Below are 16,416 nucleotides of genomic sequence, written 5' to 3'. Positions count from 1 at the left end.
TTCACTGTATCTTTAGGCTATTTGTTACTAGCAGCCTGTCACCAAAACACACAATAAGATTACATTTTTAGAGCTGAATCTATGGAAAATAAAATACAACACAGATTGACAGGCTTAAAATAATATTTTTGCAACAATAAAATTATTCCCAAAGAGTTATTCGTCACAAAATTAGCATTTATCAGCATGGTCTATCTCACCGTTTCCCAACCAGTGTGCCGCAGCACATAGGTGTGCTGTGAGAAATGGTCAGGTTTGCCGTGGAAGATTATCTGGTTCCACCTGATTAGTACACAAAGGCTACGTTCACACTGCAGGCGAAAGCGCATCAAATCCGATTTTTTTGACCCTATGCGACCCATATCTGATCATGGTATGACAGTGTGAATGACACAAATCCGATATTTTCAAATCCGATCTGGGTCACTTTCATATGTGGTACTGAATCCGATACATATCCGATGTTTTAGAAAGCGACTGCTGTTTGAATGGTCAAGTCGCATTAAATCCGTCTTTTACGTCACTGACACAAGACAGATGCCAATTATCAGCTCCGGAGAAGCGCCCAATAAGACATCGCGAACGCTTCCTGGCCATCCAGTGTAGATGTCAGTGAAATTGTTGGGAAGACAACGTTGGAGAAACGTGAACATTTTATTTGTACTGTGTAATCTGCAGATTCTGACAGAAATCTGCAACTATCCTTTGAAGCACCGCTCCTCTCTAAAACAGCAATAAGGATAATTATTAGGTTATCTACATTATTATGTAAATAACAAAATAACTTAAAGCAAAAATTGGGAAACGTAAAGTCCGAAGTCTTTATATTAAGGGCCATCAGTCAAACAATATTGTTTGCTCTGGGTCTAAACAGAGTGCGTTGTGTGTGACGTCTTCTTTTGCACATGCGGGCCGCTTTGAGCGTTCACACTAGAGCGTGTTTGCTGTCGCATTTTATTTGTAGTGTGAACAAGCAGACAAAATAATCAGATTTGATCAAAAAATCGGAATTGAGCATTAAGACCTGCAGTGTGAACGTAGCCTAAGCGACCGGCCTGAGTAACAGCAAGAACAATTACATTCTCTTCCACTAGAGGGCAGTACAACTACCTGCTCTAATTAAATGGGTTGCCAACTGAAAGTAAAGCAGAAGAAGACAAAGAAGAAATTACATAATAGTCATGCTGCGAGTGAGACAACCCAGCGTGTAATAGCAATCGATAAATATTTGAAAAGAAAAAGTTGTCAGTCTGACCTGGGTCCTGGAGAAAATTCCGATCCAGATGAAGGCCCTAGCATGAGTAGTGGTCAGAAGAAAGCAAGGCCTAAAAAATAATCTAAAGCAGATGAACAGAAGCTGAAAGCAATGTCAAAGGCCTGGGAGATGCATCTGCCCTTTCAGTTGATCCATCTACTCTTCACTGAAGCCTTATCAGAAATGGTCTCAGTGGAAGGGTGGCTCTCAAGAAGCCATTCATAAGGAAGGAAACCAGGGAGAAAGATAGTTTTTTTTTTTGTTTGTTTGTTTTTAGCATGACAATGATCCCAAACACATCACCAATGCACTAAAAGTATACTGGATAGAAAACCCCCCAGAGCCTAGACCCCAATATTATTGAAGCATTGTGGGGTCATCTTGACAGAGAGCAGAACAAAAGGCCACCAACATCCAAAGAGAATTGAAATGTCCTCCAAGAAGCTTGGAGAACTATTCCTGAAGACTACTTCAAGAAATTACAAGAAAGCTACCTAAGAGAGTTCCGGCTGTGCTGAAGAATAAATAAAATAAATAAATGTGCTGCACCTGTTTCCCATTTTCAAGGCAAAAAATAAAGAAATAAGGGGTGCCTCAAGACTTTGCACAGCAATGTATGATACTTTGTTTGAAATGCAGACCTAGAACCGACATGCTAAGTCCCTCCTGGTTTTCAGCTATACATTTATCCACCGGACTGACAGATATTTTTAAACATGTGCTAAATGTAATGCATCAAAACTTGTTGGGCTGTCAGAAAACACTGACCTCAAAGAAAACCTCAACTGTAAATGTTTAGCAGGTGCTTCTATTGGCATCGGGACAGGTTGGTAACAGTTTTGTTCCAGGCTGTACACCAGATTGTCTCTGTTTTCCTCTCAGTAGAAAACTATAACTGCATGACCAACCCGACTGCCAGAGAAGACCCATGATATGAGAAAATCAACCTATGCAGCGACCTTAGTATGTGACTCCAGAGTTAATTCAGCAAGTAAATAACTAAACAGTAATATATTACGTGAGCCAAGACAGCAGTCAGACTAAATCACACACTACCAGCCAGCACCACATTTTCCCCCAAAGGCCAACAAGCTAACTGAGCCATAAATAGTGGTTGTAAATATTCTTAGAAGGTGAGTTTTTACAGCAGTAAGGTTCTGTATTTGCCTCTGGTTTAAAGTGAAAGCAAGATACAAATTACCTAAATGGCTTTATGCTTGCTGAAAATTTGTTACAAATTATTTAATTGTATTTGAAAATATTAGTGTTCTTTTTTTTCCTCACTGTGAATTTGTGGCTATCGGGCATGATAACATAAGTACATCAATGCATATTTCATTCTATAGTACAAGAAAGTAAACTGGCAGAACACATCACTGGAGACTTCTTATGGCTTTTGTAAAGCTAGTTTTTACAGGCTAATATTTGTATGTTGTTCTTTTGCTTTTAATGCATTCTCCTAAATATGTAAATATTAGTTTTAATGTGTCATCTTAAAAGTTATATATATAGCGACTATCACAATTTGGGATATGTGTGAAATGTGACCAGCATAGCTTGACTTCATTTAACATAATTCCAAGTATCACACAAGTGAGCGCCTGTCTAGATCAGAGGTGTGGACTCGAGTCACATGACTTGGACTCGAGTCAGACTCGAGTCATTAATTTTATGACTTTAGACTTGACTTGAAAAAATGTTCTAAGACTTGTGACTTGACTTGGACTTTTACACCAATGACTTGGGACTTGAATTGGACTTGAACCGGTTTACTTGAAAAGACTTGATATTTTACCCCAAATACAAAATTTAACATGCATATTATATAGAGATTGAAAATGTGACGTCATTCACGGGTAGAACCGCAAAGGATTCTGGGAACTCGTGGCAAGCGGTACTAGCGCACGCAGGCTTTCAATTGAAATCAGTTATACAGCGATAAAAAGAAACACAAAAATGTCAAGAAGCTGTTGTATTATTAACTGCAATAGCCGGTCGCATGACAGCCACGAGAAGCTGACGGGTAAAGAGATCGGTTGTTATCGGATTACGTCGTTGAAGAGAAATTGTTCAAGCCATGTTTCCGAAGTAACAAAGACGCGACGGATGGCCTGGATCGCAGCCATTCAAAGATCAAATATAACGTCCTAGAACCCTCCAGCTCACAGGTTAGTCTGCTCCAAGCATTTACACGAAGGTCAGTGTTTTTTAGTAGTTAATACGTCATTTCCATAACATAATTAGTGATATAGGTTACAAGCAAGTCTGGCGCTGAACAGAAATTGTCGCGCTATGCTCCTTTATTTATTGTGCATAAATAGTAAATTGTCCTGACACAATATTGCGTTTCGCTTCTGTTATTATGGTACATTGACAAAAACATATACTTTTATTCACAGGATAAAACAGTTGTTTTGTATCACTAATTGCCCAGTACGATTACAGCATACAATATTATTGTCACTGCTACATTTCTGTGATGCTACCAGAAATTATTTCCACTACTAATTAATTACCGTTGAGCTCAAAGGTCCTATTAATAAACGGTTAAGGAATGTGTATTTATGACGACAATTTGTGAGACTGGTAAACTTATGATACGTACGATGGTCTTTCGTTCTACACGGTGCATTTCAAGGTCCTGCACCCATCCGTCGGTAAACTGTACCTGGGCTTGTTGCAGTGACCGGAAGTTACTAAACTTCATGAGTGTATGCACTCACTCCAAGAACCGTATAATTATAAATGTGCATATAAATATGCTACGATGAGATAGCTGACTTCATCTAACTAGCAAATGTTGTCCAGGCTACGTTGGTGATACAGTTTTTTTTAATGTGTATGATATTTTTGTCATGCGATTTTAAAGCTGGTCCTACAACCGCATCCAAGAATGACATGCAGCTTATCTCAGAACTGTCGGTGAAAATTATTCTTGGAGCTAAGTTTAATTGAGCTGCATTTTAAAGAGGTGCAATTTCACAATTTGTGTATATTTTCTAAGTTCACTATTTTGTCATGTGTTGAGAAAAACACAGATTTTAAAATTACATGGTCTAATATTTACATTTAGCATAACTGCAACATTATTTTTTCTTTTTTTTTTTTAAAGACTCGAAAGGACTTGAAATTCAAAGTTTCAGACTTGTGACTTGACTCGGACTTTTACACCAGTGACTTGAGACTCGACTCTGACTTGCCTGACATTACTTGAGACTTGACTTGAGACTTGAGGATAAAGACTTGAGACTTACTTGAGACTTGCAAAACAATGACTTGGTCCCACCTCTGGTCTAGATACACCTACACTTTCCTAAAAGCAGGTAGCTGGCTATTATTACTTCCTTCCAACAACACAGGCATGCCTACACTCCAATTCGAAGGCATGATTAGATTCAAATTGGTTACAGCAAAGGCAATGGTTGATCAATACTCTAATTTAACAACAATCAATAAACAGCCAGAGCGATAAAATATTGTTATGAGTGAACCATCTGAAAACATGGGGTTATAAAACTAGCACAGATCGGTTAATTCCTGTGAGGTACACAAGTATCATGCACAAATATTGTACATGAAACTGTTGCCCACACACTTACACAGGTCACAGGTCAAAACTGTTATACCTCCAAAACAAGCCATAAAAACTGTACTTTTATATCTATAATAATGTTTTCTTTTTATTACCTGTTCTTACTTGAGTTCTAGCTTATTTTTATTACCCATTCTAACTTTTTATTACCGTACTCCAAGTGTGGTTGAATTGAACCATAAACTCAGCAACTACGTGTCTACACCTGCTTTTGCAGAAATGTCAGATCTCAAATGTCAACCAAATAGGTTTTTTTAAAGTTAAATTTTTAACCAGCACCACTTTTTATACAAGACAACAAATATACCAGGAACTTGTAACCGCTATACTCTTTATTTTACTGGCCAGCTGCAGGTTCTATGAAGCTCTACTGGTAAGTGTTTGAGCCACCATTTACTGCTTGTCATAAAAGGCATTTTTTGCAATAAGAGCATCTACAGCTTGCTTTCATTTTGCTCACAGGACTGATTGCATGCACCTCTTTTTCTCCCAATTTAACACTAAATTGTAGGTCGTTTTCATTCTGCAATTAACGACTGCAACTTAAGAAGTCAGCAATTCTTTTTCCCAGCAATACCTTGATGGGGACATAAACACATGCATGGCAAAGTGAATACAACGACTCACCAAATGGTTGGTGGTTCAGATCCCTCCACTTCCAGATAGTCATACTTTTCCTCTGTCTGGAAGTCTGTAAAGATGACAGAGATGGTGTCTCCAGGTTCGGCCAATAGGATCCAAGTACAGTCGGCTTGGTTACCATAGTTGCCGGGGTAACCGGGACTGGTCACCACCCCACTGCCGCCCCTCACAGTGCCCCCACATGTGTCCTCAGCTGTCAATCAAATCAGAGTGACAAATAGAAAACCTGGATTAGGGAGAGGAGGAGGGACCGAGGGGCGGACTTTTTTTTTTTTTTTTAATTGAATTTCTTGCTTTTGGAATAAATTGTTTTAATTTTCACAGCTATATTAGACTGGGTGAGACAATCGACAATTTAGTATAATCGATTCTGTCTGTTTACCAAATTAGCAATTAAGATCTCATTCTCAATATAGCTAACATTATTTCTTAATCAATCTTACAGATTAAAGTTCAGCCAGCCCAACTCCCCAACTCTCTCCCTCTAAGAAGTGATTTTTCTCAGTCACTGTAATTTTTAGTCTTACAGGTTCACTCTTTTCTCTACAGTGTGATTGTTATGCTGTGTCTGGATTGTTAGAGATGGATAACTTTCTCATGACACATCAACTGTAAAGTCATGTTAAAACCATATTTTGGAAATATGGAGCTCTCACATTGCATTTCAGATATGAAAATTAGCACGTACAGTAGATACTCTGAACAGCCCTTTATGGACTATAAGTTATCTGCCTTTAAGTCTGTACATGTCATAGAAAATTATTGCTTTTTTTAGCCAGTTAGAATTAGAAGTGGGGTTTAAGGGTTAGGCTGCAGTTCCTGTCACACCCAGAGCTGCTGTCCTCTCCTCCAATAATAGGGTAAGTTTCCAGTTTCTCCAATTCCTGAGCTCCGCTCTCGTCTCCTCCAATCACCACCTAGGAACTTTAGATTCAAATGTTTCCCAATTGGCTTTTTTAAAGTTAATCTTTCAATTAAACCTTGATTTGGTTCAAAACATATGGAACAGATGTGAAAATCGATTTGCCTGATTTTCTTTAATTGGTGATCACATCTGATTTCGAGCATTGTCAAATTGACAGTAGTACTGATTATTGTATAACAGATAAAGACACATGGATTGCGCTGTGCACACGGCATAAATTATACACATATAATTTATACAGATACACTCAGTGAGAAAAAAAACATACTACATTGGACCTTGTTCTGTCACTGGGACATTGGCTGTATGGGAGCTTATTTCAGAAGAGTGTGCTCAATTCACTTTTTCAAAATACTTTTATCTACACATATGTTTTAAATACCCAATTCATTTCAGGATATTACAAAGAAAATGCTTATTTTTTGCATTTTAAACAGTATTTATCAAAAGCAAATTGAGCCTTGCCAGTATCACAGTGAGAAAAGATACAATGTTGAACCTTTTTTTCCGGAGAGCGTCAAACTTTAAACATGGTATAAATTATACCTGTATAATTTATAGTTATATACATAAAAGAGGCAATACTGCATGTAGCACACTCTTAAAGCAGACATGCGTTTTCGTACATACCAGCAAGTGCAATTTGCTCAATTAAATGGAATTCCCATGTTGACATAGTTCAGTTTCAGACACGACAGAGGAATACCAAATGCGCGTCCCTTAAACTGCACTCACTGATATAGTGAAAAAGACATATCCTTTACAAGAGTGTAGACAGGCACTGTCAGGTATACATGCACGCTTTTTCTGGCTCATCCAGGCAGTGCTGCCCCGGGGGGGATGCATGTACAGATGACAGAGATAAGGTAGGGACCAAACCACGCTCCACCCACAGGATGGGTGAAGAGAATAACTTTGGTCAAAGACTCACAGACTCTAGCAACAGATGGTGACCCATAGAAATGAATAGAAACGTTACTAAAAGATACTAGAAATCGGACAGAACACTGAGTAGAGACAGGAAATACAAAGAGGCTAACAGGGGAACATAAATAGATAGGAACAAATAGAGACAAACAGAAATATAGTGAAACAAACAAGCAAACAAAAATAGAGATCAGATTGAATTAGGCAAAGTGTTGGTGCAAACAGCACCAGATAGGAAATGAGAAACAGAATGAATCAAATAAGTGGTTAAAATGAATTTTAAAATAGACCCAGACTCCTTTTTTTAATAGATCAGAGTATGAAGTTAGGAACAATACACATTTCCACTGATTCTGTGTCATTAGTAATGGTGCCTGTGTCAAAACATTAAGCGGTGTTCCACATTTGCTGAGATGGAAATAAAATGTTGTGCATTGTCCCGAACTACAGGTGCTGATGTGCTGAGAATGAAGCACAGACATGCATTATTAATTTGTTAACAATTTATTAATTTAACACAATTCACACAGGCCCTTGAACCTGTCAGTCATACAAATAGACAGACAGACAGACAAGCAGGCAGGCAGGCAGGGCAGGCACTGACAGACAGACCATTCAGTTATCCAGGCAGACTCTCATTCCTCAGCTCGACAGGTAAGGAGATTTGTGTAAATGACCCAACACACCGAACCAAGACCTGCTGAGACCCCATCACATTTGCAGGAGTGCAATGAACAGTGATCTGTTTGTGTATGCGTATGCTTGTGTAATTGTATGTGTGTGTGTGTGTGTGCGTGTGCCTGTTTCCACACCATGGGAATGAGCTGCTTGCAGGATGACAGCTGTCACTGGTTTATCATGACAACAGCAGGGCGTCCACGAGCACCAGTGGACACACACCTGCAGCCACGCACACATACAGGCAGACGTGCACGCCCACGCACACACCTCCACCAGCCCTCCGGCTTAGTGATGTGACGGCTGACAGACAGGTGGAATATCCTCAAGGTGCACTGATGTGCGTTTTATTGAGCAAAAGGAAATTAACTTGTAAAAGGAAAAAAAAGAAGCTTGCATTGATCTGCAGAATATAAAATTGTGTGCTTTAATATAAATGCTCGATTTAAATGAATGCAGTAAATGTTACTACGGTAAACTAGGATGTAGCAACTATATTTGTCCGATGTGTCTGACTTCCTTAAAAAATAATAAAAATTTGGATATTAAAGAACAATTGTTTTAAGATAGCAAAACAGCATTTTCCTGTTTGTGTCCCCTGTGTATGAGTCGCACAGCCTCCCTTATTAGTATCTCCTGAGCTTATTATTAGGCATCCAGAAGTAGCTCGCTGGCCAGTTTCAGTACCGAAGCAATGTAAGATGCATCAAACATCTACAGTTTGCAAAACATATCCCACACCCCTGTATACTCGAAGTAGCGAAAACTTTATAACTCACTTTTAAAAGCGACACCTTGTCAAAACAAAGATAAATGGCACTCGCAGTCACAGTAAAGGAAGGTGCACAAGCAGTCAATTTAAGACCAGTAACAACAACGCTAGTCTCCAGAGCACATGAGCTGATAACTCCACAGAGTCAAATGCAATAACCAAAACCATAAGTTATCTTATTTGCAAGAACATGTGTCCATATAGAGATGTTAAAAACGTAGGATTCAGACAAATTAAACTGAATCTAGAATTGATGAGTTTGCAGCACTCCCTGAAAAACATCCCAGCAGTGTGCTGTGTGATGATTGGAGGCAGCAGCTCACATCAAATAAAGTTTTGCTGCTGCAGCACTTCACAAACCACAGACAAGAAAGTGATTTAAAAGAGCTGGAAGCTGTCTGCCAGTTAGCATCCGAACGAAAACTATAGTATTATTGACTACATATAACAAAAGACAGTGTTATTTCATACAGTGCTGTGGTGCATTTTCTGTATATTTATCACACTTTCACATTTCAGATCATCCAAGCAACTAATTTTCATATTGAACAAAGATATCCAGAGTAAATACAAATTGCAATTTGTAAATTATGATTTCTCAGATGGGAAACGGTTATCCAAACCTAACTGGCCCAATGTAAAAAAGTAATTGCCCCCTAAACCTAATGACTGATTGTGCTACACATGGCTGGAAAAACTGCAATCAAGCTTCTGTGGTAGCTGGCAATACGTCTTTCACATTGTTATGGAGAATTTTTGTCCCACTCTTCTTTGCAGAATTGTTATAATTAAGCCACACTGGGGGGTTTTCAAGCATGGCCGAACTGTTTAAAGTCATACCAAACCATCTCGATCTGATTTAATTCTGGATTTTGAGTACGACACTTCAAAACCTTCATTTTGTTTATTTTAAGACACTCAAAGGTCGAGTTGCTGATGTTTTTTGCCAAATGTGAGACAACCCTTTGTGTTCTTTTTGGTCCAACTCTCCCATGGATGCCATTTATGCCGAGTCTCTTTCTTATTGTTGAACCGTGAACTCTGACCTTAACTGAGGCAAGTGAGGCCTAAAGTTCTTTAGATGTTGTTCTGGGGTCTTTTGGGACATCTTGGATGAGCCATTGATTCACTGTTGGAGTAATTTTGCAAGGCTGGCCGCTCCTGGGAAGGTTCACCAGTTTCCTCCATGTGTTAATAATGCCTCTCAGTGTGATTCAGTAGAGTCCCAAAGACTTAGAAATTGCTCTGGATAGTGCATTATGTGTTCCTTTTTGAGCTCTTTTAGGCTACTTCACTTTGTCAGACAGTTTCTGTTTAAGTGGTTTCTTGATTAAACAAGTCTGGCAGTAATCAGACCTGGGAGTGGCTCATGATGCTGGACTCAGTTTTTTTCAAAACATGTGTCTCATCACAGTTAATTCATGATTGAACAACCAAGGACAATTACTTTTTCCCACAGCAGAATAGAAAAACTGCACATCTTTGTCTAATATCATTTTTTTGATGATCTGAAACATGTAAGTGCGACAAATAAGAAATCAGAGAGGGGCAAACACATTTTTCAGAGCACTGTATATACTATGAATATTATATTGTTTATTGTCAAAGCTTGCTGTTAGATGCTTTGACAAAAGCCTTTTTACAAATTTATCATTATTGTATGAAAATATGGAGCCTGTAACTCATTATGAAAGCCATCATTTTAGCTGACACATGATGCATTTAGGATCCTCACTAATTCTGTTGTGTGTCATCTAGTAATGGCAGGCCTGGTCAGAGACCGCTTCAGGAGCAGCTGCTCTAATAAAAAGAGACATTTGTTGCGTGTTCACAGGGGAGGGTGTGACACCTATAGCCAACTCTGATTACCTTCTGTTAGTGTGCAGCAGACATGGCATGAAACTAGTCAGATTTCCTTGTTGCACCTGCTAATTTTGGATACTGCTTGCTCCTGCCTGATCAATCATAATGACACATCTGTGTGACAGTGTTAAATATTACCGTGCCTAACCTTACATCTCCTACCGCTCCCTGGTCTATCTCAGCTGCAGTATAAAAGGAATGCTTTATCACGTCTTCTCAGATAAAGGTTGCATATAATTATTTTCACTTTCAGAAATTACATAATGTTCTTCAAAGACCTGCAATGATTCATTTATCTCTTTCAATACGCCGGTCAAAAAAAGTTTAACATCATTCAATCACATTTTTTTTCCTATAACTGCAGGCTCAACACTTTGTCATGAAACGTTATCAAACATTTCTATTTCCCCTCATCAAACAGCTCTCTTGAGAATGTTAAGCCTTAAAGGTTGTACTTCAGGAGTATGTGATGCAATCTAGCACATCAATCCTCCGACACTGACCAAGACAAAAGATGCCTTGGAACAACACCTTTGGGTGACTACACCAGACAGCACTTGGGATCTCATTATTAGCTGCCAGAGCGTCTCTCCTCCGTTTGCATTTGCCTTGGCTTACTGCAGTTAAAAGTTACTCATCGCCTCTATTGTACTGCTGTGAAATTGTCAAAAAATGTTCTTGACCTTCGCGCCAGCTGATGATACGAGCGGCTGTGTCATCAATCACCAGTGATAAAGGGCCATATGTTCTGGTTAGGCAACTCTGTTCTGTACAATGCCCAAAACTAACTAGCTTTATTATTTCATTTTGAGCCAACAACTTCAGTGAGATCGAAAATAGAATTTTATTACAAATGAGTCTGATCAAGATTGTAAATCAGTTAAGCTTTTAATTTAATATTTCCTGATAATGAAGGAACACAGAGATTGCTGCACCTACAGGCAACACATAAGCTCACTTGAACACAAAAAATAAATGTGGTTGATTATTACATTATTAGTAGAAGTGACTGATAATGATTATTTTTTAAATATCAATTAAAAACGCTGTTAAGATTGAACCAACACCTGTCTGTAACAGTCAGCCTAAAGCTATTATATCAAGAGCTATGGTTATTTCCAGATCATATCTTATCTATCCATCCATTTTCTTCTGCTTATCTAAACCAGGGTCACAGGAGCCTATTCCAGCTGTCATGGGGCGAGAGGTAGAGTACACCCTGGACAGGTCATCAGTCTGTTGCAGGGTTAACACAGACAAATAGCCATCCACGCTCACTTTCACACCTATGGTCAATTTAGAATCACCTACAATCACCTACAGAAAGACCCCAGGCTGGATTTGAACCCCTTGCTGTGAGGCAACAGCAGTAACTACTGTGGGGAAGGCTGTGGCTCAGGAGGTAGTACAGGTTAGTGGATCAATTCTCCAGGTTCTCCAGTCGAAGTATCCTCGGGCAAGATCCTGAACCCCCAGTTGCCTCCAATCATTTAGTGTGCGTGTGAATGTTAGACAAAAGGCTTATGTATAGAAAAAAAGTGCAAATGACGATTGTCAATATCAAATAAACTGAGAACTAAAAGGAAATTCTCAATCTCTCCTTGTTGTATAGCTGAGCTTTTCAAACAGTTTTAACAGTTACTTTAGTCTGACAAAAGCCGAATGACGAATTAGCGCTTCCAGTCAGAGACTGAGGCTACGTCCACACGTACACGGGTATTTTTGAAAACGGAGATTTTCCGTTTTCGTTTTAAAAAATAATCCCGTCCACACATAAAGGCAGAAATGAAGGAAAACGCTGCTATGAACATGCCAAAGCAGCAGGTGGCGCTAGATTCCTAACCGTGCAGAAATGTTGGCCAATCAGAAGTCTAGAAGCCTCGGTGGGAAAAAGTAAACAAAGCTGGGGCATAGAAGCAGAACAGAGTCGTATGTGTGGAGGGACAGTAACTTTGTGTATATGTAAGCATTTAAACACTGCAGAGAGTAGAATTAACAGTAACAGTATTGTAGAAATTCATTTCACCGAAACAATAACGTGGCGCACAGTGTGACGCATGCACCAGTTTATTGTATTTCCAGACTTGCTTTCGGCACAATTTACAGTGCACGCTACTCTGTTTTTTGTCAGACTTGAAATAGCCGAAATACCTTCACACTACGGAACTTCTATGGCTCTTCCGTTCGACAATCTCTCCGGCATTGGAACCATCATCTGTTTTCTCTTCGGTCACGCTCGGTTGATTTTTCTAGTTGGCACACTCATTTCCTCCATTACCCGCTGGCTGCTTCCCAAACAAACACACGCGCGGCTTGGCACTTGTGCTGTACGTAACAAGTCACGCGACGTGACGCTGCGGCTGTGATTGGTTCGGCTCTGCGCTACTTAATTTGGATTGGCTGACCTTTTTTTTGGGGGGGGGGGGAACAAGAGCGGCGGGGTCTATCGCGATAGCTTAATTTCTCTATCGAGTAAAAGTTATATCGCGATACATATCGTTATCGTTCTATCGCCCAGCTCTAGGTGAGAGATTCACAAAGAACCATGAAGAAATGTCTTATGATCCCATCACGGAGGATCAACCTAAATAAATCTATAGGCAGAGACTGCTTTGCTGTCTGTGTGCACTGCTGTGATCTCTTCTCCGCTTTTATTTCAGACAGTAACCTGGGGAGGCGCAACACATACTCATGCCCCAGTGCACTTGCACTGACCCACAGGAGGAGGGAAAGTGTGCGTGTGTGCGTGTGTGTGTGTGTATGGAAGAGGGTGCTTTATGTGTTAGCGTGTGAGAGGGAAAGAGAGGTAGTGTTTGCCATGTTGCCTTCATTTCTTATCACATCAGTGAGTTGGTACTGGCCTTTTCTTTGCCTTTCCACCTCTCGCTCCCTCTCTGGGTTGTTGTTGTAACACCATCTCTCTTTTCTTCCCTACTGGTCTCCGCTTGCTATACACCCCTCCTCTTCCCTTTGCTGCATGAAGATTATTTTTCGTAGTAAAACAGTGCATGTCCTCCACTGCCCTCGGCTCATTTAAGCTGTTTCTCCCACGCGCTGCAGTCCCAAACTTGTCCAGACATTACACATCAGCAGTGCATGTGAGAACACAAATGTCTAACGCGGTCAGATCAGATATTCAACAGTCTTTAACTGTCGAGCTCTCTAGTGTGATGTCCAATAGTGTGAGAACAGCACAAGTAATGTCCGATGAATTTACAGCTAGCGAGTGTTCAGTCTGTGTCCTTCAAGGACCAAACCAGTACAGTAACACATCAGAAGGTTTGTGAGAAAGGACATTTTCAGACAATGTCCCAACCTGATTTTCCAGTTCGTATGTGAAAACAGCTTAAGCCCCCACCCACCAACACCGACACACGCACACACACACACTTTATACTTCATTCTCTTTTTCAAATTCATCCCCACTCACTCTACCATCTCCTTCCTCATCATCCCCCTCACCCTCCAACTCTCCATCTCACTCTCTCTCACATGGCCCGGGGTGCTTTGATCACTCGTTCTTAGCCTCCTTATCCTGCTTCCCTCTCTCCCATGCATTCATCCTGTCTTCCCTACTGTGCTGTCATCAATATCGCAGTCATCTGAGGATTCCTTCTTTATCCCTCTCTGTCTCCCTGTGTCTTTCTTTAAGATCTTACTCCCTTTGCTTTTCACTCTCCATCTCTTACTCTCTCGCGCTGTCTTTCTGCTGATTGATTTTACGTTTAATGGCTTTTCTGGCCTCATCTCTTCCTCTCCCCTCCTTTCACTGTCTATCCCACCTCCCCCACCCCCCGCAACCCCTCCACCCCCTTTCCTTCCTTCTGTCCCATAACTCCATCTCCTTTCCTGCATCACTTTGATAGGCAGATCACTATCACCATCAGATTTGCGCACAGACACACACACACACACTCACACAGACTTCAATCACAGAAGACCCCGTGTGCTGTCAGCCTCTAAGGATTATGGGCCATCTACATCATCCTCTCTTTCCCTCTGTCTTCAGGCTGTATCCATCCATCCCTTCTGCTCTCTTATCTACATCCATCCACCCATCCATCAACATCTTGCCCCCACCCTTGTACTGTAAAGTCGAATATATAGCCACCCTTCTTTCTCTCTCACCACCCCTACTATACCTTTCATACCTAAGCTTACCTACTATAAATGACCGAATACACATGAAATATACAGGTATACGTCCACATAAATGGGTTAGGGTTAGGTAGTTATGTATAAGTAATTAGCCTCTGCTCTGAAACATTACCACATGATCTTCATCACACAGCTGTACTCTGTGTGCCTTGTTGCCTAACTATACAGAGGACGCAATTTCACTCGCGGTCTCAATGTCACTTTCACAATTCAGTCATGCCAGAGCCCGTTAAGTGGATATGGATGTATAAGAATAAGACCTCACAGGCAATGCCATTGCCCTCTCTTAGTTTGGCAGACGCAATGGCATTGCGTCTGCCAAACTAAGAGAAACTTTGGTATTGTGAACAGAATTCAACTTAGCTTTTGGATAGAGTCCAGCATCATTGAGCATATAAGCTTTACAATGAAAATAACTACATAAATGCAACTTTAAACTCACACAATCTCATTTGGAAATAAAAAAAATAAACATTCCAATGCAACCTATTTTTACTGAGGATCTACAAAATAAAATGCAACTTGCCCCCTCCCTTTATTTTAAGCACAAAGTCTCACATTCAGTTTTCCACCTAAATCCATCACAAATTGCCGTTGCAAAGATAAAACAGTTTTATAATCTATACATAACTAAATTAGCTAAGGATGGGCTAAAAACAGTATTTTGAAAAGGTTGAGGCCAGGTGTCTGTAGAGGTGTGCAGGTGGCATTATTATAACCACCATTTGTGGTTTTGATGTAGTATCCCATTTCCTCCCTCTCTTCATTACACCCTTAGCACCCTCAACAAACCATGTTTTGGATCAATCAGTAAACAGGACTATTGTTCATCTACTTAGAAAAGCCAGTGTGTCTCAGTCCACCTCAAATGACTGACCTTGTCCCCCTCTCCCAGGTTAAGTGGTTTAGAGATCATTGCCCCTTTACTTACAGCCTTCTTTAGACAAAAGCTTTGCTGATTGCCGTCCTGTGTTACTTACTTAGCAAATCCTCTGTGAGAAAGTTGCTTTTTTATCTCCATTTATTGATTAAATAGATTGATTGTACTGCTTTAACTGCCCAATTTCGCTTGCCTGAATATGCTTGGGATACAACTGATCCAGTGATTCCGCTGACATATACCTCTTAAAATCCTTTAGTTTAGCAGACAGTCTATAATTAATGTAACATGTGACTTCTGACGTTTTAATTTCTCGTTCTAGTTTTTAAGTAATGTTCTGTGGAAACCTGGGGAACAGCCAAATTTAACAATGAACAATGGCTGCAAGCTGATTAACTTTATAATTCTGCAGTAGATCTAATCTATCTAAGTGTCATGGTCCTGAGTCTGAGGACTCAGTGTTTTGTGTTCCTTATGCTTTTGTTCATTCAGAGTGTGTATTCTGTTGTGATTTTGCCATTTGTTAGGTTTCTGTTCTTTGCCTGCCTGCTTCCACTTCTCTGTGTTCCCTCTGTCTGTCCATGGTGTTATTGTGTCTGCTCATGAGTCTGCCTGTCAAGTTCAGTGTCCGGTCTGGTTCTCTGTGTCTGTTAGTTTCCTGTTTTATTCTGAAAGTTCATGTCTCATGTCAGTGTGTTCAGTTTTACCTCTCCCCTGTCTCGTT

At 40.1% G+C, this 16,416-nt stretch overlaps 1 protein-coding gene across 1 annotated transcript in view; it reads right to left on the bottom strand.

The window, feature by feature from the left end:
* Window positions 1-16,416, bottom strand: part of csmd3b (CUB and Sushi multiple domains 3b) — a 324,793-nt gene that overhangs the window by 196,715 nt on the left and 111,662 nt on the right. The window contains exon 4 of the mRNA XM_085446982.1: window positions 5,475-5,682. Within this exon, the coding sequence (XP_085303108.1) occupies window positions 5,475-5,682 (208 nt within the window). The remainder of the gene's footprint in view (window positions 1-5,474; window positions 5,683-16,416) is intronic.

Source organism: Copadichromis virginalis, linkage group LG22 (genome assembly GCF_057382275.1).
Source record: "Copadichromis virginalis isolate Kocher_CV1m ecotype Utaka linkage group LG22, C_Virginalis_male_GT1.1, whole genome shotgun sequence".
NCBI classification, from domain to species: Eukaryota; Metazoa; Chordata; class Actinopteri; order Cichliformes; family Cichlidae; genus Copadichromis; species Copadichromis virginalis.
This window is presented reverse-complemented; position numbering and strand designations above follow the sequence as displayed.